This window comes from Pelophylax lessonae (assembly GCF_965119305.1).
Source record: "Pelophylax lessonae genome assembly, chromosome: 11".
Classification (NCBI taxonomy): Eukaryota; Metazoa; Chordata; class Amphibia; order Anura; family Ranidae; genus Pelophylax; species Pelophylax lessonae.
Genome location: NC_138778.1, coordinates 204,636,371 through 204,658,954, shown reverse-complemented (window position 1 = coordinate 204,658,954; position 22,584 = coordinate 204,636,371). Strand labels below are relative to the sequence as shown.

Sequence of the window (22,584 nt, the reverse complement as noted above, 5' to 3'; positions counted from 1 at the left end):
AAGTGACTGCAGACTTAGGCAGAAGTACTGTGAAAATCCCAACTAATCTGAATTCTATCGGAATATATTATCAATTTAGGACTAACACACTGGACTTTCTCACCATAGCACAGCATCTGGATAGTGTTAGCAGTTCTATAGTAGACAGCTGAAGTGTGCTGAAGCTTCCAACAGCTGCATGGAATCACCGTGGTTGCATATCAACAACAGCTGTACAGACTTGGGACCTCAGTGCAAAGATGGCAGGAACCCCTCATAATGGGCACAGCAGGTGTACAGACCCAGGAACTAAGTACAGGGATGGCGGGAACCCATCATAATGGGCACAGCAGGTGTGCAGACCCGGGAACTAAGTACAGGGATGGCGGGAACCCATCATAATGGGCACAGCAGGTGTGCAGACCCGGGAACTAAGTACAGGGATGGCAGGAACCCATCATAATGGGCACAGCAGGTGTACAGACCCGGAAACTCAGTACAGGGATGGTGGGAACCCCTCATAATGGGCACAGCAGGTGTACTGTACAGACCCGGGAACTCAGTACAGGGATGGTGGGAACCCCTCATAATGGGCACAGCAGGTGTACAGACCCGGGAACTCAGTACAGGGATGGTGGGAACCCCTCATAATGGGAACAGCAGGTGTACAGACCTGGGAATTCGACACAGGGATGGTTGGGAACCCCTAATAATGTGACCCGAAAAGAAAACATTTAGATGCCGCTCAGGTAGAGAGGTAAAGTCCAACTGGACCGCTGTGAGTGCAGGCAGGGACAGGGAGCTCATCCTGGCTCCAAGCTGGACCTTTTTTTTTAACCACTTTACCACCGGAGGATTTTCCTGCTAAAAGACCAGAGGGTTTTTTGCGATTTTTTACTGCGTGACTTTAACGGACAATTGCGCGGTCGAGCGACGCTGTACCTAAACGAATTTCACGTCCTTTTTTTCCCACAAACAGAGCTTTCTTTTGGTGGTATTTGATCACCTGTGCGATTTTTTGATCACGCGCTATAAACAAAAAAAGAGCGTAATTTTTGCAAAAACAACAATATTTTTCACTTTTTTTTATATGAAATTCCCCCCAAAAAAAATGTAAAAATCAAAATTTTTTTACATTTTCGGCCAATTTGTTTTATGCTACATATGTTTGGTAAAAAAAATCGCAAAAAGCGTATTTTGATTGGTTTGCGCAAAAGTTATCGCGTTTACTAACAAAGGGAAAGATTTTTGTCATTTTTGGTGTTTTTTTTTTTAACGAGTAATGGCGGCGATCTGCGATTTTTTTGCGGTACTGCGACATTGCGGCGGACAGATCGGACCCTTGACTGACATTTTTGACACTTTTGGGGGTACCAGTGACATTACTGCAGTAATCAGTGCTATATATATGCACTGTTACTGCAAAAATGACACTGGCAGGGAAGGGGTTAACAGTATTGGACAGGGAGGGGTTAAGTGTGTCCTAGGGGCGTGATTCTAACTGTGCAGGGACAGGTCTACTAGTGTAAAAACGAAGATCAACAGTTCTACATAGTAGAACTGTCTGATCTTCACTTTTACACAGGGAGAACTGACAGGCGGCTTGTTTACACAAGCCGCTCTGTCTTTCTCCCGCTGTACCGGCGATCGTAGTGTGACCGGCGGACATCGGGTCCGCTAGTCACACTCCCGCACTCCTCCGTGAACGAGCCTCAGCGGGCGCGCGCCTCAGCGGGCGCGCGCCCGCCCGCTATTGGCTCTAGAAGGAGTGACAGGCGAGCGACGTAGACCTACGTCACTCTGCCTGGCCGGGGCCGACTGCCGCAGTAAATATACTGTGCGCAGTCGGCAACCGGTTAAAGGAAAAGATCCATAAGCCACACATCATGAAGTCCCATGAAGGATGATTAAGCTCTAAGGGGCGGAGCGAAGCACGTTGGGGGCGTGGCCTGGCTGGATTCCGGCTGATGCTGCAATTCATCTCACTTCATGCACATGGGTCTGCTTCATGATGTGCAACTTATGAATCTTTTCCTTTGACAACCCCTCATAATTGGCAGAGCAGGTGTATAGACTCGGGAACTCAGCACAGGGATGGTGGAAACTCCTCATAATGAGCACAGCAGGTGTACAGGGCTGGGAACTCAGCACAGGGATGGTGGAAACTCCTCATAATAGGCACAGCAGGTGTACAGACCCAGTAACTCAGCACAGGGAAAGTGGGAACCCCTCATAATGGGCACAGCAGGTGTACAGACCCAGGAACTCCGTGCAGGGATGGTGGGAGCCCCTCATAATGGGCACAGCAGGAGTACAGACCCAGGAACTCCGTGCAGGGATGGTGGGAGCTCCTCATAATGGGCACAGCAGGAGTACAGACCCAGGAACTCCATGCAGGGATGGTGGGAGCTCCTCATAATGGGCACAGCAGGAGTACAGACCCAGAAACTCCGTGCAGGGATGGTGGGAGCTCCTCATAATGGGTACAGCAGGAGTACAGACCCAAGAGCTCAGTGCAGGGATAGTTGGAAACCCTCACAATGAGCACAGCAGGTGTGTAGATCTGGGGGGTCTCACAAAGTGGTAGAGGAAACTGTCAGGGAGTTTAATTATGCAGCATCCATCAAACACTGAAATACCAGGTTTGGATGGACTGACTCATTAAACATTGCAATCCTAGCAAGATTGGGCACTAGCCATTCAGAATTGTGTCCCTATTGTATTATATATATAATTTCAGTGCTTTGGGAACTTTGTTATCAAAGGTAAAATTAAATCAAAAAGGAAAATGTTGCATTTGGACTCCATTAGAGGTTTGCTCTACCTGCCAAGTGTCAAACATTTCATCCTTCACCTCCTGCTCATGTTTGAAATAGCCCTGAATTGCAGCAAAAATGTTTTACAGCTCTTAGTTCCACCCTCTGTGGTGGTTGCACAAGCTGCTGCAGTCGTGAAAGGCCTGTTAAATTTGGCTAAAGTCCGAACCCTGGGGATGTTTTTGACACAGTGGTGTTAATAACATATTTTATTTATATCAATTTTTAATAGAAAAATGTACATGGGTCAATTTTTGTTGTGTTTTTGGGAAAGCTACACTTTAGGTTTGCACTTCTTGATGTAGATATTTCTTCTCTACAGACTTTTTGAAAAATTAAGCTTTGAAAAATCTTTAGTATCTGATGTTTGCTGTGTGTCCATGTAACACCGGCATGTAACGCCGCCGGCTTCTGGTCATGTGACTAAGAGGTGTGTATGCTGTGATGTGCTGATTGCAGGTGCTGATCTCTTGAGGAAAGCAAGCCTGCACTCAGCGCTGAAAAACGCCATGGCCGCCTCCTCCCCCCGCAATGTCTTCATTTAGCTGTACGGGGCCCTGACTCATCACTCTGTCTATCTGGCCCTTCCAGAACATTCCGCGGACATCAGATCCTATAAAGCCTGTTATAAAAAGACCGGGGCAGCCTGCCAGCACTGTGACAAGAAGAACCTCTGCCATCCAAACAAGGCCTTTATATCACTCTTCATTCAAAGGGCTTTAATAGATTATTCCTGGGCTGCTAAAAGAGGGTGGGCGGGGCTAGTAGACGTCCGGAGGGGCCAAGGAACCTAAAGAGACCTTATGACATTCATTAGGGAGTAAACAATTTTAGATGATTGGTATTGAGAACATTTAAAGGGGACCTGTTTGGAAAGAAATATAGGGGCAGCCATTGCTGACTTGTTTGTTAAAGGTGTTGTCATCCTGATCCCTTGCTTCACTGATTTGTGAGCCCCTGACCAGGGTGAAAGTTTGGACTTTTTAGAACACATGTCTCAATCACAAGGCCCATGGGCCAAATCTGACCAGCCAGGCCCTTTCATGTAGCTCTCACACCTCTCCTGCAGCTGCGGCACCCCCTCTCGTCTCCGGCCCCCCATATCTTAGCAGTCCGCAGCAAAGAGGACAGAACTCCTCCACAAGATCCTGCACTTCTGTGTACAGCTGCAGCACCCCCTTGTCTCTGCCTCACCTGGTCTCAACATTCAGAAGACTCCTGCAGATGACTCCAGCCCTCTTCTGGTCCTCCTCCAGACCCTGCACTTTTTGCTACCCAGCTCTGCTCCAGCTCTTTCATGGTGTAAGATCCTGGTACCTTCGGTACCCTTCCAGCCTCTTATTTCCGCATTGTGTTCCACCATTCAGGTAGGTGGAACGCATATAGCTACCTGTCCCTTTAACTCTCAGGACGTCATCACTAGGCGCGGCTCTGAGCGGCTATTTCAATCGCCGGCTTTCACTCACAAGGCGTTCGTGCAACCGCCTGTTATACAGCCTTGTCTGACGCTGCCGAAGCCTCCAGCTATTTCCCCAATATCTGGATAGACCGGAGTCTCGCTACTTGATCCTGTATCTCGCTACTTGATCCTGTATCTCGCTACCTGATCCTTAGCTCACTACCGGACCCCTCACCTCTCTAAACCAACTAGTGATAAGTACCCCGCAGGGGATTCCTTCCTATCAACTTACACTATCTACTCTTGCATACTAAAGACTGTTGCTATCTATGCATTACTATTTCTATCATCTGCACTGTTACATAGATTGCTAGCTCTTGAGTCTACTACCAACTATATCCTAGTCTCGCTACTTGATCCCGTATCTCGCTACTTGATCCTGTATCTCGCAACTGATCCTGTATCTCGCTACTTGATTCTATATCTCGCTACTGATCCTGTATCTCTACCAGATCCTTATCTCACTACTGGACCCCTCACCTCTCTAAACCAACTAGTGATAAGTACCCCGCAGGGGATTCCTTCCTATCAACTTACACTATCTACTCTTGCATACTAAAGACTGTTGCTATCTATGCATTACTATTTCTATCATCTGCACTGTTACATAGATTGCTAGCTCTTGAGTCTACTACCATCTATACCCTTGCACTAAGTTAGCATCTCCTGTACATTCATCTGCTGTCCCCTATCACCTGTTACTTGTACATGATTGCTAACCTACCTGCATACTATCTATCACCATCTGCTAACACTCCTGAACATTACTACTTGAGTGCCTATCATTGCTATCACTACTCACGCCTGTCCTTTCAGCACATCACCTCTATACTATCGCATACAAACTATCACTCCAGGAACATCTTATCTGAGTGTCTGTATATGTGCATGCTGAAGCAGGCTGGGCCACAATGATGAGTCTGGAGAGTTGGATATGGTGATTCAACACATCTCTACAGGACTACTGAGTGGAAATTCTGCAGCTGCAAATCCAGTTCACTAAAACAAACGCCAGAGCGTTACAGATTGCACGAACCCGAAAAAATGGATTCAGCAGAATTAGCCACTCATGTGATGCACCTAACACAAAAGGTAGATGGGTTAGTTCAGACTCTTACTGAAATACTAAACAAAAACCATACCTTAAAAAAGCAATTAGCTTCTGTGTCACAGCCTACTGCTGCTCAACCCCCAGAACCCCTTGTCCTGTTACCAGACAGGTTTGATGGTTCCCGTTCCTCATTTTTTTTTTTTTTTCCGGATGGATTGTGAGCTCCTATTTGTCCTTAAGCCCAGGACCTATCATAATGACTTTATTAAAGTTCATGCTGCCATTAATTTGCTTTCCGGAAAGATGAAAACATGGGCATACCAGAAACTGCAAGAGAAAAGTCCTATCCTAGACAATTGGGAGTCATTTACAATTGCCATGCACTCTCAGTGTCTCCCCTCCCAAAAACCTACTCCTAAACCTGCTCCAGGTTCCCGCAGACCCCGGGTACCTACGGAAAAAAGAAAACCAAATGAGTATGGTGATTCTGCCTGGTCATGGTACAAGCCTGCCTTAAACAGTCAGCCTTGTCACTCTGACACACCTTCTTTAGACCCTGGTCCTCCAGAAGTTGATGAAGAGCCTATGGAGATTGGTACCGTGCATACTAGGCTGTCTTTACAAAAAAAAGATCACAGGAGAATCTGTGGCCTTTGTTTTTATTGTGGAGAGGGGGGACATTTCATTACATCTTGCCCAACCCAACCATCTAGGCCTATGGCTCTCCCAGTGGAGGCCAAGCAAATCCGTGCTGTCTTCCCTGAAAAACAGCCTGGAAATTGCCAAGGCTGTTGCCAGCCCTGTCCCCGTTCTATATCAGAAAAGGACACCCAGAATTTGGCAAATGTTGGAATAGATACTCCTGTAGAAGCCCTTCCTTCAACTCCAGTGAACCCTGTACCATGTTCTAAAAAACCTCCTGTACCACTACCTAAAGAAATTCCTGTTTTGGCAAGCACCCTTATAGCTTCCAATCAAAATATTGAGGTTCTTGCACCTGACTGCACAAGCGCTTCTAATGGCACGGTGGTACGTAGGGAGGATCTGTGGTTATTTGAAGAAGCATTGAAAGCTATGCCTACTTATGACGTTCACGCTCCCAGGCTTAATACGAAGGTTCCACTCCAAATACCCGGAGAGACCAGTGCTATAGGCCTTCCGGAGCCGGCCTTACGGGGGGGTTCTGTAAGATCCTGGTACCTTCGGTACCCTTCCAGCCTCTTATTTCCGCATTGTGTTCCACCATTCAGGTAGGTGGAACGCATATAGCTACCTGTCCCTTTAACTCTCAGGACGTCATCACTAGGCGCGGCTCTGAGCGGCTATTTCAATCGCCGGCTTTCACTCACAAGGCGTTCGTGCAACCGCCTGTTATACAGCCTTGTCTGACGCTGCCGAAGCCTCCAGCTATTTCCCCAATATCTGGATAGACCGGAGTCTCGCTACTTGATCCTGTATCTCGCTACTTGATCCTGTATCTCGCTACTGATCCTGTATCTCGCTACCTGATCCTTAGCTCACTACCGGACCCCTCACCTCTCTAAACCAACTAGTGATAAGTACCCCGCAGGGGATTCCTTCCTATCAACTTACACTATCTACTCTTGCATACTAAAGACTGTTGCTATCTATGCATTACTATTTCTATCATCTGCACTGTTACATAGATTGCTAGCTCTTGAGTCTACTACCAACTATATCCTAGTCTCGCTACTTGATCCCGTATCTCGCTACTTGATCCTGTATCTCGCAACTGATCCTGTATCTCGCTACTTGGTCCTATATCTCGCTACTGATCCTGTATCTCTACCAGATCCTTATCTCACTACTGGACCCCTCACCTCTCTAAACCAACTAGTGATAAGTACCCCGCAGGGGATTCCTTCCTATCAACTTACACTATCTACTCTTGCATACTAAAGACTGTTGCTATCTATGCATTACTATTTCTATCATCTGCACTGTTACATAGATTGCTAGCTCTTGAGTCTACTACCATCTATACCCTTGCACTAAGTTAGCATCTCCTGTACATTCATCTGCTGTCCCCTACCACCTGTTACTTATACATGATTGCTAACCTACCTGCATACTATCTATCACCATCTGCTAACACTCCTGAACATTACTACTTGAGTGCCTATCATTGCTATCACTACTCACGCCTGTCTTTCAGCACATCATCTCTATACTATCGCATACAAACTATCACTCCAGGAACATCTTATCTGAGTGTCTGTATATGTGCATGCTGAAGCAGGCTGGGCCACAATGATGAGTCTGGAGAGTTGGATATGGTGATTCAACACATCTCTACAGGACTACTGAGTGGAAATTCTGCAGCTGAAAATCCAGTTCACTAAAACAAACGCCAGAACGTTACACATGGCAGCAGCACAAGATAAGGGGGGTGCACTGCGATGTAAGGGATGGTGGGGGACTCTTGATTTGTGATGGTGGGGGGGTCTCTTGACATCTGATGTAAGGGGAAGTCAGATGCTCTGGACATCTAGTCTTACAGATAAAACTGGCCCTTAGAGAGTAACCATAAGGCTGATGTGGCCCGCAATCAAATTGAGTTTGACACCATTGTTTTGGAATGTGCTGGTTGTTCCAGGTCTAAGACCTACTAGGTAGGCAAGCAACGATCAGGATGATGGATATCTGGATATAAGTCAGCATCAGATTGTTGTACTAACAGGTTCACTTTAAAGTTAGCTGTTGTCAGTATTGTATGCCTGGAATCCATTAGTAGATGGAAAGGTAGACACTACCTGTCTGTCTTCCAGGCTCTGCTGGTCGACCAGGACAGAGGAAAGGAAGAGAGGGTCAGGAAACCCAAGTAAGCCTGGAACTGGAGAGACATCTGGAGACCCAGTAGTAGGACACTTCTATAAAGCAGGTTATTGAGGACCAACTCTTCACCAGAGACACTGGTGGTGAGGATGAAGTTTTCTACTAGGCATTTTGTAGACCATCGCTGCCAAGGTGACACTGCTGAAGACCACTTTAGGCTGGAGGAGCACCAGTCTATACAGAAGAACCTTATTAAAGATGTGATAGAAAGAGGTCTCAGGAGGCAAAATCAGAGTAGACAACAACTGGGCTCAGACACGCATTGACAGTTTCCAACTGGTACCTTCCAGGCCTACATACAATGGGTACTAGTGATGGAACATATTCTAACAATGTAATGATCTCTCCTCCCCTTTGGGCAGATTTCCATTGTCTTTTGTCTTGCCTGTAGGACATAAAGTGAGGAACAATCTCTCTAACAAAACACGGACAGCAACTAAAACTGGACAGAGGTTTCAAACCCTGTTCACTTTACCCAACTTAGTGAAAGGTTCTCCTTTTTTTTTTCATTGACTCCCCCCCCCCCCCCCCCCAGGCCAGACATTTATATGATGAGATGTTTATGCTATTACCACTTGAAATGTTTCAGAATGTACAGTATATGTTGTTTGTATTGATTGAATTTCTCATCCTTTGATTGGTTTCTGCATTTGGGTTGTCTCTTATGTTCCTCTTGGTTCTTTAGATGCCTTGGTTCAAGGGATGGAAGGTGGAGAGAAAGGAAGGCAATGCCAGTGGAGTTTCTCTCCTGGAAGCTTTGGACACAATTCTGCCCCCAACTCGCCCCACAGACAAACCTCTCAGACTGCCCCTCCAAGATGTCTACAAGATTGGAGGTAAGTAGCATTAAAGCAACTTCACTGCAGAGCAGGAGAGCTGTGATGTAAGAGACAGCTCTCACAATGCTGAACCAAACATCTGCTGCAAATTAATATTGGAACTTGGGTGGCTATAAGCAACAGAGGGTGGTGAAACATTATGGCTTCAGGGCAGGAAAGGACAGGTTGCTTTAAGAAGTATATGATTCTACAAGCTCTGTGCAACGTTCTTTAGATACATCAACAACTACAGTATATAATTTGAGGGCTTACCTAACAATCTTTTTATTAACAGCAATGTCATGTGAGGGTCAAACTAAACAGTTGTATTCAATCAGACAGGCCAATGGACTACTTAGTTTTTAGATAGATCCAAAGGAGATTATAAAATCAGATTACAATGTATCCTACAGAGTGTGAAGTTTGCTTCATAAACATGAAGCCCAATAGATGTGGGACCTCTTGATGTGCCAAAACGTTTTGGTAGTTTTTATAAAGTGATGAGGGAGTGGAATCTATATTTATTCTGTGTTCGTGCTGTGGAGTTTTCCCCCCCTACTGTTTGTCCTTGTGGCCATCGTCATTGGAACTGAAAATGAAGGAAAATCCAAAAATATGAGCTGTCACCAGAACACAAATAGAGGGGAAATCTTCCAATGAGAACTCTTGTTGTGGTGATACTAATAGAGAACTTCACATACTTTGGAGAGATAACCTCTCACTTGCTGGTTTGCCTACAGAACCTGACAATTTTTACTCCTTTCCAGTTAAAAAAAAAAACAAAAAAATATCTTGGCTACTAGGTTACCCAGATCCTTCCCATCACTGATTCACCTAGTTCTACTTCCTCTCAATTCTGTAGCCCATTATTTTTACGTTTTTGCTAAAGAAGGGAAGGGTTGGAACCCCACTATGATTTTCATTGTTGCTGTGGGCTCCCAATTGTGAAATTCACCATCTGTATTTGCCCTTGCTACCTAGGAACCACTCTAGGTCTACAATGTGATATTGTAGACCTAGGCAACACTCACACGGGCCATAATGTTACCCTGTTAACCTAGAAATGGCCCATGAGGGCTATTATGTGACCTTGCCACCACCCACAGGAGCCATTATGCGACTTTGCTGACCTAGACCCAAGCCATGAGGGCCATATTGCTTACTGCTTGTTTTCTTGGAACAATGGGCTTTGAGTGGTCCAAGGTAGAGGAGCACCAAACGTGGATATATTACAGTACATGTGTAGCCCATTATTTGTACATATTCGATAAAGAAGGGTAGGGTTGGAACCCCAACTTTGGTTTTCATTGTTGTCTTGGGTTCCCACTGAGATTCACCATCTTTATTTGCAGCGGTAACCATTTACAATGGGAACGCATGCTCTGGCGATAACTGTCATGGGGAATTTCTCCTCACTTTACAAAGATTTCCTCTCCTCTCACTTCCTGTTGTGTCTATGGAATAGGAGGTCAAGGAGAAGCTTCCCCAAGGCACCAAGACACCAAAAAAAGAAACAGGGCTTTTGACCATTCCTGTCTTTATCCAAAAATAGCAAAACAAAATTGGCTAGGCATGAAGAAGTCATGGTAGACATGGATAGACATGGAGAATTACAGGAAAGGTGGTAGATGATTAAATGATGTTTTCCTCTTCTAGGATAGTCATGTGACTTTACAGCAGCAGATGGTGGCAGCAGGATATCATGGGAGGGATTCAGACATATATTGGTCTAGAACAGGGTTTCTCAACCAGGGTTCCGTGGAACCCTAGGGTTCCTCCTGAGGTTGCTAGGGGTTCCTTGAGCAATGGGCATTTTATGCCTCTCAGATAAGTTTCCAATGACACCATTGTTCCTTTTAGCTATCTGTAAATGGGTAATTCTTTCCAATGATGACAAGAGTAAGGAGCATTCTTCCCCCTGACTGTCACACTAATGTGTCATGAGTTGTAGATTTTTCATTTTTAGCAGGGGTTCACCCGAGACCAGAAATTTATTTCAAGGGTTCCTCTGTGTTGAAAAGGTTGAGAAAGGCTGGTCTAGAAGAAGCTTTATCCTCATGCAGGCTAGAAATTTAACTGTTACCTAAATTCAGTTTCACGTACATTCAAGCTCCTTGCTGTTAGTCCAGCTTAGTAAGTATTTCTCTGTTTGCTGGAGAAGGTTTCCCTATGCTCTGCAGGTATCGGCACAGTACCCGTGGGTCGGGTAGAGACTGGCATCTTGAAACCTGGCATGGTGGTGACCTTTGCCCCAGTGAACATCACCACTGAGGTGAAGTCCGTGGAGATGCACCATGAGGCCCTCAGCGAGGCTCTGCCTGGCGACAACGTTGGCTTCAACGTCAAGAACGTGTCTGTGAAGGACATCCGCCGTGGCAACGTGTGCGGGGACAGCAAGGCTGACCCTCCCCAAGAGGCTGCCCAGTTCACTTCTCAGGTCTGTAAACTTGCTTAAAAACCATACTATTGAGTCATAATAAAAAAAAAAAAAAAACTTTCTGGTGTATTTCTCCAAGAAGAGCTTTGTTTGGAGTGGGGCACATACTGTTTCTCTATTGAATTCTCATTGGTGCCCACATCCACACACCTAGAAAAACCTTGTTCTGGTTAATATTTGGTCTGAAGTAGAGTCAAAGTTTTTGTTGACCTAAGTGACACCTCCTTGTATTTCTCTAAAGTAGTGGTTTGCAAACTGGGGGCTAGATGCGGCCCTTAGCTTGCCTTTAGCTGACCCTTGGGCCACTATTCCATCCACTGACACCAACAATGGGGCCTAATTCTTGTCACTGACATCAACAATGGAGCATTATTCCTCCAACTGACACCTAAGATAGAGCATTTTTTACTCCCTGTGGACGCCAGGACATTTCCTAATCCCACCGTCTACAGTCTGGCCCCCTTAGAGTCTGAAGCACAATAAATTGGTTCTTTGTTTACAACATTTGGAGACCCCTACTCTAGAGCAGGGGTCTTCAAACTGTGGCCTGCGGGCTGGATGTGGCTCTCTACCTTTAGCTTGTCCTTGAGGAACTATTCCTTTCACTGATACGAGGCACTATTCTTTCCATTAACATCAATGATGGGATAGTATTCCTTCCGCTGACACCAGAGATGGCGAACTAATTCTCCTACTGACACCAATTATAGGACACTATTCCTCCTACTGAAACCAATAATATAATTTGTTTTACTCCGTCTAACCACTAAGCCTATGGCATTTTTTACTCCCACCAATGCCAGAGCATTTTCTACTCCCATTGGCCACAGTCCGGCCCCCCTAAATTTTGAAGGGCAGTAAACTGGCCCTTTGTTTTGAAAGTTTGGAGACCCCCTCTCTAAAGCATAATACATAATAGTGTGTCATTTGCCATCTACTAGAATCTAGACTAATGACAGTGACTTGGATCTTTATTGAAATGTTTCAAGGAATTGAGATAATCTCCCATGGTTTCTGGAGACCCATAACAAGCTGTTAAAAGAACCAAAGCACATACAGTAAATATGTATTTAGTGGCACACCATAGTTTCATGTTAAGAATTCATTTAAGTCTTGTTTTGGCCTTTTTTTCTACCCCACTTACAGCTTTCCTGGTTTCCTTCTATGTAGGTGATCATCTTGAACCACCCAGGTCAGATCAGCGCTGGATACTCCCCTGTCATTGACTGCCACACTGCTCACATTGCCTGCAAGTTTGCAGAGCTAAAGGAGAAGATTGACCGTCGTTCCGGTAAGAAGCTAGAGGACAACCCCAAGGCTCTGAAGTCCGGAGATGCAGCCATTGTAGAGATGATTCCTGGAAAGCCCATGTGTGTTGAGAGCTTCTCCCAGTACCCTCCACTTGGTGAGTAGCCACCATTACTGCAGTTCAGATTAGGCCACATTTATATTGGGATGATAAGCCTGTGATGGCTACAAAATGTTAATATTATGCCTGAAAGGTACCAAAAAGCCAGGCACCCTAGTCTATGCAAATCCCTTAGCCCAAGTTCTATGATCTTGCCTGGATATCAAGAAGGCATTATCATATGACATCATCTGATACAAGTTGATGAAACTGTGCCACGGAGGAAAACCAGGGCTGATGACCCTACACCTAAACCTGCTGCCTGAAGGTCACATGCAGACATTGGGTACTTGTTGTACTGTCTATGGACCCCAGCAGTTAGTAGTTGGAGTATTGATTTTTTAAAGGGGCCATGCAGTGATCTTTTAGCTGTCTCATGTTTCCAGTCTCAGTCCATCTCCAGTCTGCATCTACACCTACAGAACTTTCAGCCTCTGACCATCTCCTGCAATATGTCCACAGTCTCTGAAACTCTTTTTTTACATCACATATACTAAATATTATATGTGGCCCCTTGGTTATATCAGAGGCTGTCTATAACTTGTACATTACCCACCATTGCCCTACACAGTAGAGGGTTTGGGTGCCCAAACACATTAACATTATTAATGGGCCGATACTAAGATGTTATTATAAAGACTGAACTTTAGGAAGATATCAAAACACCAATGAATACAGTTATGTGTTGATTTAAAAATAATTACAAGTGGTTTAAAATTCAGGTAGTGTAAATACTTAAATCTGTCTTGATATCATCCTCCTGGGACCCCCTGTTCAGTAGAACACAAAGGGGACGGGCATCTAGGGGGCCTTCCTAGGGTGTTTGAATTGGTTTGTTGATACTTCCACCAAGAAAGTGACATGGGCATCAGGAAGCAGGCTGTGTGTGACTTTGCTGACCTAGGCTCCAGCCATGAGGGCCATTATGTAACCTTGCTGACCTAGGCACCATCCACAAGGGTTTTGTGACCTTGCTGACCTAGGCGCCGTCAACAAGGTTTTTATGTGAGCTTTCTGACCTAGGGACCACCCTTAAGGGCCATAATGTGCCCTTACTGACCTAGGCAACACCCACAAGGCCCATAATGTGACCCTGCTGACCTAGACACAGTCCATAAGCGTCATTATTTTACCTTGCTAACCTAGGCACTGCCCGTGAGGCCCATTATGTGACCTTGCTAACCTAGGCACCATCCACAATGTTTTTATGTGACCTTGCCACCTAGGGACCACGCCTAATGTGACATTACTGACCTAGGCAGCACCCACAAGGCCCATAATGTTATCCTGTTGACCTAGACATGGCCCATGAGGGCTAATGTTATTATGTGACCTTGGCACCACCCACAAGAGCCATTATGTGACTTTGCTAACTTGAGCCCCAGCCACGTGGGCCACTATGTGACCCTGCTGACCTAAGCACCATCCACAAGGGCTTTATGTGACCTTGCTGCCCATGAGGTTTTTAGGTGATCTTGCTGACCTAAGGACCCCCCTTAAGGGCCATAATGTGACCTTGCTGACCTAGGCAACACCCATGAGACCCATAATGTGACCCTGTTAAGCTAGACATAGCCCATGAGGGCTAATGTTATTATGTGACCTTGCCACCACCCACAAGAGCCATTATGTGACTTTGCTAACTTAGGCCCCAGCCACGTGGGCCATTATGTGACCTTGCTTACCTAAGCACCATCCTCAAGGGTTTTATGTGACATCTCTGACCTAGGCACCACCCATGAGGTTTTTAGGTGATCTTACTGACCTAAAGACCACCCTTAAGGGCCATAATGTGACCTTGCTGAACTAGGCAACACTCAGGAGGCCCATAATGTGACCCTATTGAGCTAGGCATGGCCCCTGAAGCCTATTATGCGACTTTGTTAACCTAACGACCAACCACAAGAGCCGTTATGCGCCCTTTCTGACCTAGGCATCACTCACAAGAACCATTATGTGATCTTGCTGACTTAGGCTCCACCCGTTAGACCTGTTATGTGACCTTTCTGACCTAGCCACCATCCACAATAGCCATTATGTGACCTTGCTGACCTATGCTCCACCCATAAGATCCGTTATGTAACCTTGCTTAACTAGCTACCATCTGACGAGGGCCAATTATGTAACCTTGCTGACCTAGACACTACCCGTGAAGGACATTATATGACGTTGCTAACCTAGGCACCACCTATGAAAGCATTAATGTGAACATTAGGGGAAAAAAGTCTGGATTACAAAATTTTGGGTACAAATTATATTTCTCTGACATGAATATCTCTAGCTTTACCTGAGTGTTGACAGGCTCCTTCCCATCATCTCTCCTTCAGGGCGTTTTGCCGTACGGGACATGAGGCAGACTGTGGCTGTTGGGGTCATCAAGAGCGTGGAAAAGAAGACCGGAGGTGCCGGAAAGGTCACCAAGTCCGCCCAGAAGGCCCAGAAGGCAGGCAAATGAATTGCAGGCCCCTTGCGCCTGGCTCACAAGCCCTGCCCCTCTGAGAGGGTCCGCCCCCTTACCTTTGAGGCGCACGTCAGCCCATGCGCTTGTAAAAGCCTATATGTCAACGACTGGATGCTTACGATTAAAGTCCAATGGAAGTTCTTCAAGAGGAAAAGCATGCCCCACCACGTGACCCACTAGTGTCCATTTTACCAATAAAACCGGTTCAACATGATTAAATAAGGCTCCTGGTTTTCTTTTGACTAGGGACATTGTTCAGTGAAAGAAGAAGAGATGGTAAACGGGGACACAGACCACCAAAAAACATGGTTTACTTTACAAAATGGCCTCCTCTTGTTTTTCTTTACGTTAGAGTTTCTACTGGGGAATGAGATTGTATTACAGTCTGTATCAGGTTTAGAGTACAAACAGACTGCCAACCTGGGCTGCCACTTTTTTTGGGAAGAAATACTGGTCTATGGTCTCTTTCTTCTTAGGGCTGGTTTGTATCTGTGCTATCAGGATTGTATTTCTTTGTACCACTGCAAAACTTTCCCTTCACTTCCTGTCCCAGAGATGCAACAGGAAGTTAAAGGAAATCTCTCCAAAGTGGGGGAATGTATCAATTAGACAGACCATTGGAGAATTTTCCCCTCACCTCCGCTTATGGGACAACTCTGAAATGTTGCATTCTTGGTTTAATTCTTGGTTGCACTAGTCACTAGTATAAATCTCCAATGAATCTCCCTAGTGGGGTTTAAGACAGCAATAATAAAATGACAGAAGGTCTAACCCTTCCCCACTTTATTCAAAACTAAATAAATAAAAGGCTTTGCCTAGACGAGATACATACAGTATATTATACGTATGTATCTCTAGGCAACAATTCCCTTTTCCAACAAAAAGGCAGCTAAAATACCAACCAAGGCTCAACCACAAGGGAGGGATGCCTGGAGGAAGAAAAAATTGTGTTGCCAATGGCAAGCAGCTAGATTCTCCCATACTGCACTGGGGTGAGGGAGGAAATGTGCTCTGCTGTTGAAAGCAGTGGCCTGTTTGGAATAGGATAAAGCCAAAAAGTTATTCGGTTTATTTCCATTTCACACCTTCTATCTGGTTTTTTGAAGATGTTTTTAATACCCTTAAAATTATTAAAAATAATATAATATTAATAGTAAAAATAATTTTGATACCAATAATGGTAATAATAATATATTAGTAGTAGTAGTAGCAAAAGTAGTAATAATAATAACATTAATACAAATATAATTTATTGGTAGTATTATTATTATTATTATTATTATTATTATTATTATTAATAGCACAAATCATAATAATAATAATGATGTTTAAAAGGGGAATTCGAACAACAATGAAAGGTTGCTTTGTGTTTTTTTATGAATAGAGAAAAATTCAAAAATGATAAAACATAATAATAATAAAAATGACAGTAAATGGTGGTGGTAGCAATAATAATAATAGCAAAAATAATACAAATAAAATGGTAATAATAATATTCATCATCATCATCATTATCATTTATTATTATCAACACCATAAAATCAATTTTTGATATTATTATTTTTTTTTAAGTAGCAGAAATAATAAAAATAACATAAACATTTATTTAATGATGATGGTGATTATAAATAACATTTTATTTGTATTATTCTTGCTATTATTATTACCCCCACACTTTCAAATTATATGCACTCGGGCAGGCTTTTGCACTACATACTGTACTTGAAAGTAAATCTAAAGGAAATTGAACAAAAAAAAATTGTATAATGTGTATCCAGCTTTACTTTTATTCTTATATTATTACATTTTTATAATTTCTTGTATTTTCTCTAGTTGTAAACAACACAAAAACTTTTCATTGTAGTTTGCCTCCTCCTTTTTCAACATTTATTATTATTATTTGTATTGGTAATAATAATAACAATAACAGATGTTATTATTATTATTACCACCATATGCAAGTGGATTATGGATTTTTTCCATAACACAAAGTGATTCTCATTTTTTTCACCTTCCTTTCTTCAGCATTTTTTACTCAGTGCTTCATATCTGCAACTTTTAATTTCAGCAACTTATATATTGCATCCAGAAAGTATTCACAGCACTTCACTTTTTCCACCTTTTGTTATGTTTCAGCCTTATTCCAAAATTGGTTAACCGGTTGCCGACCGCCGCACGACTATATACTGCGGCGGTCAGCCCCGGCCAGGCAGAGTGACGTATCGGTACGTCACTCGCCTGTCACTGACTTGCGAGCCTAAAAAAAAACCCCTGGTCCTTTAGCAGCCAAATCCTCCGGGGCTTAAGTGGTTAAATTCACTATTTTTCTCTGAAAATTCTACAAACAATATCCCATAATGACAATGTGAAAGAAGTTTGTTTGAAATCTTTGCAAATTTATTAAAAATGAGAAAATCACATGTACATAAGTATTCACAGCCTTTGCCATGACACTCAAAACTGAGCTCAGGTGCATCCTGTTTCCACTGTTCATCTTTGAGATGTTTCTACAACTTGATTGGAGTCCACCTGTGATAAATTCAGTTGATTGGACATGATTTGGAAATGCACACACCTGTCTATATAAGGTCCCACAGGTAACAGTGCATGTCAGAGCACAAAGCAAGCCGTGAAGTCCAAGGAATTGTCTGTAGACCTCCGAGACAGGATTGTATGGAGGCACAGATCAGGGGAAGGGTACAGAAACATTTCTGCAGCGTTGAAGATCCCAATGAGCACAGTGGTCTCCATCACCTGTAAATGGAGGAAGTTTGGAACTACCAGGACTCTACCTAGAGCGGGCCGCCCGGTCAAACTGAGCGATCGGGGAGAAAGGCCTTAGTCAGGTAGGTGACCAAGAACCCGATCGTCACTCTGACAGAGCTCCAGTGTTTCTCTGTGAAAAGAGGAAAACCTTCCAGAAGAACAACCATCTCTGCAGCACTCCACCAATTAGGCCTGTATGGTAGAGTGGCCAGACAGAAGCCACTCCTCAGTAAAAGGCACATGACAGCCTGCCTGGAGTTTACCAAAAGGCACCTGAAGGACTCTCAGACCATGAGAAACAAAATTCTCTGGTCTGATGAAACAAAGATTGAACTCTTTGGCCTGAATGGCAAGCATCATGTCTGGAGGAAACCAGGCACCGCTCATCACCTGGCCAATACCATCCCTACAGTGAAGCATGGTGGTGGAAGCATCATGCTGTGGGGATGTGTTTCAGTGGCAGAAACTGGGAGACTAGTCAGGATCGAGGGAAAGATGAATGCAGCAATGTACAGATACAAATTTGATGAAAACCTGCTCCAGAGCGCTCTGGACCCCAGACTGAGGCGAAGGTTCATCTTCCAACAGGACAACGACCCTAAGAACACAGCCAAGATAACAAAGGAGTGGCTACAGGACAACTCTGTAAATGTCCTTGAGTGGCTCAGCCAGAGCCCAGACTTAAACTTAAATGCTCCCCATCCAACCTGATGGAGCTTGAGAGGTCCTGCAAAGAAGAATGGGAGAAACTGCCCAAAAATATGTGTGCCAAGCTTGTAGCATCCTGCTCAAAAAGACTTGAGGCTGTGATTGGTGCCAAAGGTGCTACAACAAAGTATTGAGCAAAGGCTGTGATACTTATGTACATGGGATTTATTTTTTTCTTTTTAAAAAATTTGCAAAGATTTCAAACAAACTTCTTTTACGTTGTCATTATGGGGTATTGTTTGTAGAATTTTGAGGAAATAATGAATTTAATCTATTTTGGAATAAGGCTATAACATAACAAAATGTGGAAAAAGTCAAGCGCTGTGAATACTTTCTGGTGCACTGTATGTTTACAAAGTGACTACAATTTCCTTTACCAAAGCAATGTAAAATAAGGGGCTACCCAAACAAGCCGCTCAATTTTTACCCAATCCGGCAGGCCCTTTTGCTACATAATCATTGTTAGATCGGAAAGGAAATTGTGCTATCAGATTGTAATATGTGTGGTCAGTTTAAATGGGAATTGTACAAAATGGAGACAAAGTGTAGCACTGTACAAAGAAAGTAAAAGGCCCCTTTAATGGTAAGTCTTATTTCACTTTAATAATCAGGGGCCTGTAATGGAATTAGGAACCTTTACTTCAAACTTAACATCTTCAGATGTATTTTTTTAACGGTGAAAATAAGAATAAATAAACTGCGCTAACTAAAACAGACATGTGTTGTTAAGCAAAATGGAAAAAAGTACTGTGCAGCGCTAAAAAATATACTATATGATAGCATATACAGTATATGTGAAAAAGCAATAAAGTCCCAAGTGAAATAACACAAATCATCCAAGGTGAAAAGAGTGATCCAAAAAGGACATCTGATCCCAGCACCAACAGGAGAGGTAATGGTTAAGCGCTCACCGGAACATGTGGACCCAACTTATCATATGATAAAAGGGTCAGGAAGGCTCATGTATATCCTGCGATTCTTCAAGCTGTAACACCGGATATTCAAGTTTGTAGTCAACGGGTCAAGTTGAGACGAGTCTCCTCTTTCTCTCCAGATCATATAAAAATGACAATCCCAGACAAAACATGCATAGCGTAATTCCGCTTTAAACGTTTTAATAAATGAATAAAAGTACATTTACAGATCAGGCAATCTGTGACATAATCCTGGCTGCATAAGGCTAAATCCTGATTAGTTTCATCACAACTGATTTCTTCAGAGGTAAATTTATAAAAAATATATTTGATCTGAAAATCTAGGGGAGTGAAGCAACGATAGAAAGAAAAGCTGCACACCCCGAGATCAACAGGCAGCAGCTACAGAATCCTGATATTCCTCCACACCCTTATCCAGGCCTCCTGCTGCCAGCTGTCTTACTCAAGACCCCAAATCTTCCCAACCTCACCCACAATGTCCTGCACCACCACCTCGACAGGGAGGATTTTATCCCGTAAGAATACCTGGCACCGTGCATTAATGGACTACTAAACTAACAAAAAAAGTGTTTTCAAATCATAATCCTGGCAAGTCTGGAATGCCCCACTCTGCATAGCTCAAATGGGGGAGGAAGGGTAAACTCAGAGCCCTCCCTACCCTTTAGTACACCTCTATATTAAAAGAGCACCGAAGTAGAAAATGATCCCTGGACTCCACCACTCCTCCACACTCCACTCTCGGGCAGCCCCGATCACTCAAAGAAAGCAACTTCAAGTTACCCATCGCATATAGTTTTCCATGGAAAGCGAGCCAAGCCTGATCCCTAAAATTCATTGGGATTCTCTCTAAATTAATAAATCGTAAACCCTCCCCCAAAAACAGGCTTGGGCAATCCCTTAAGGCTAGTGGTTTGCAAAAAACAGAGCTCATGATCCTCTTCTCTTCTCCAAGAAGTTTCCTTGGAAGAGATCTGACTTCCCCTGTTGTTACATGCCACTGCCAAAGTATTTTCAGACTTGGGGTAACATAAGCCAGGATCTTATCATGCTTGACCCTCAGGTTTTTCACTGGCCCACCATTTTCCCAGTTTCGCAGAAAGGGCCTAAACCAGGACTGGAAAATAACCACCCACCCAGGTGGTCTCTCTGTCAACATGTTACCCAGGGTGTACTTTACAAACATCAGAGAGAAAAAGACTACAGGGTTGATCATTCCTAGACCACCCTCCCGCCTAGGAAGGTAAGCCACACTCCTTTTGACAAGGTTTAGTCTGTTCCCCCATAACAGCTGGAAGAAACAACTATAGATCCTGGTATAGAGAGACACTGGCAAAACGCAAACAAAACTGACATACAAAAAAATCAGAATCAGGTAAGCCTTGATCAGATCAACCTTTTCCCTTATGGAAAACTGCCAAACTTTCCAGCTTGCCACCTTGCCATCAGCATTCTCCAGCCCGTTCACCCAGGTTTCATGACCATAATCACCTGGGCCAAATTCAATGCCTAGAACTCAAATTTTTTGTTGGGGCTCCATGAAGTCATCTGGGAGAACAAAACTCTCACCTTCCACGCCCATCCAGAAAGCTTCACACTTGTCTGGGTTGACCTTTGAACCTGATGCTTCTATATACTGCCTTACCACTGAGACCACCTCCTGCATCTCCCCAGTCCCAGAGATAAAAACAGAAATGTCATCAGCATAAGCCACAACCTTCAAAGGAGGCTCCCCAGCGATGCCTAAAGATACCCCACACAATGGTCCACTCTCTAGCCTTCTAATGAAGGGGCCAAATGCAAGAGCATATACTGTAGCAGGGAACTCAAAGGACAGCCCTGATGCACACCTGAGCCAACCACAAAGGTTTGCCCAACCCAACCATTAACCAAAGGAAAGCTTTCAGCCCCTTTGTACAAAATCTTGAGCCAATCAATGAAACCCCCCTCCAGGGCATACTTGCCAAGAAGGAGCCATAGGTACTCATGACTAACCCTATCAAAGGCCTTAGCCTGATCCAATCTCAGCAGACATTTACCCCAACCAGCAGCCCTACAATGCTCCAAGGCCTCCCGGACAGCTAACACAGCAGAGATAGTGCTTCTACCCTGGATTGAGCAGTGCTGGTGATGGAATAACAAACCGCTTGCCACTGATGATAATCGCCAGAAAAAAATCTTTGCCAGTATCTTTCTATCGACATTAAAAAGGCTAATGGGGCGCCAATTCCCAATAATCAAAGAATCTTTGCCCTTTGACAGAAGAATTACTGCTGATTGTCTCATGTAAAAAGAGAGAGAAAACCCTCATGCAAACAGCCATTAAAAACCACTGCAAAGTATGAAACCAGGATCATCTGCAAAGTATGAAGCCAGGATCTTCTGTCAAACCATCTGGCCCTGGTGTTTTCCTAATGGCTAGTTTATCAATAGCCTGTATCACCTCATCTGCAGTGATTTCATTTGTCAAATTCATCAAAGGAACATTACTTTCCAGACCTGGTGTAGAGTCCAACAAATATAACATCCTTGCCTGATCAAGGTTCCTTCCTCCCAGGAGATCGGCATAGTATGACCTGACGACCTCCAGGATCCCTAAACTAGACTTCGTCAGAGAGCCCATACTGTCCTTCAGGGCATTGACTGTCTTAACTGCTATGCTCTGTTGACAGTTCTGGTAAGGGTCAGGCGAATGGTATTTCCCATAGTCCCTTTCCTGAACCAAAGAAGTCATGCTGGTCATATTGATGTCTCCTCAGGAGGAGTTACACCTCAGAGATCGCCTCAGAATCTCCTCCATTCGAAACAAGGAGGTCATGTTTCCTCCACAAATGCTGGTAGGTGATATACTTATCTTGCTGTCTCTTTCTCCCTATGGCCTTTAAAAGCATAA

At 44.1% G+C, this 22,584-nt stretch overlaps 1 protein-coding gene and 1 long non-coding RNA gene across 2 annotated transcripts in view; one reads left to right on the top strand and one right to left on the bottom strand.

Moving 5' to 3' along the window:
* The window catches only part of EEF1A2 (eukaryotic translation elongation factor 1 alpha 2), a 43,303-nt gene extending 27,796 nt beyond the window's left edge, over nt 1-15,507 (top strand). Inside the window, exons 5-8 of the mRNA XM_082271522.1 lie at nt 8,847-8,997; nt 11,160-11,416; nt 12,587-12,821; nt 15,152-15,507. Coding sequence (XP_082127648.1) covers nt 8,847-8,997; nt 11,160-11,416; nt 12,587-12,821; nt 15,152-15,279 — 771 coding nt within the window. The 3' untranslated portion in view covers nt 15,280-15,507. The remainder of the gene's footprint in view (nt 1-8,846; nt 8,998-11,159; nt 11,417-12,586; nt 12,822-15,151) is intronic.
* LOC309566390 lies at nt 13,646-14,840 on the bottom strand. The gene is made up of 3 exons (XR_014225872.1): nt 14,754-14,840; nt 14,510-14,549; nt 13,646-13,765 (listed from the first exon to the last, which is right to left on the bottom strand). It is a non-coding gene; the product is annotated as an uncharacterized lncRNA (long non-coding RNA).
* Nucleotides 15,508-22,584: the final 7,077 nt, after the last annotated feature.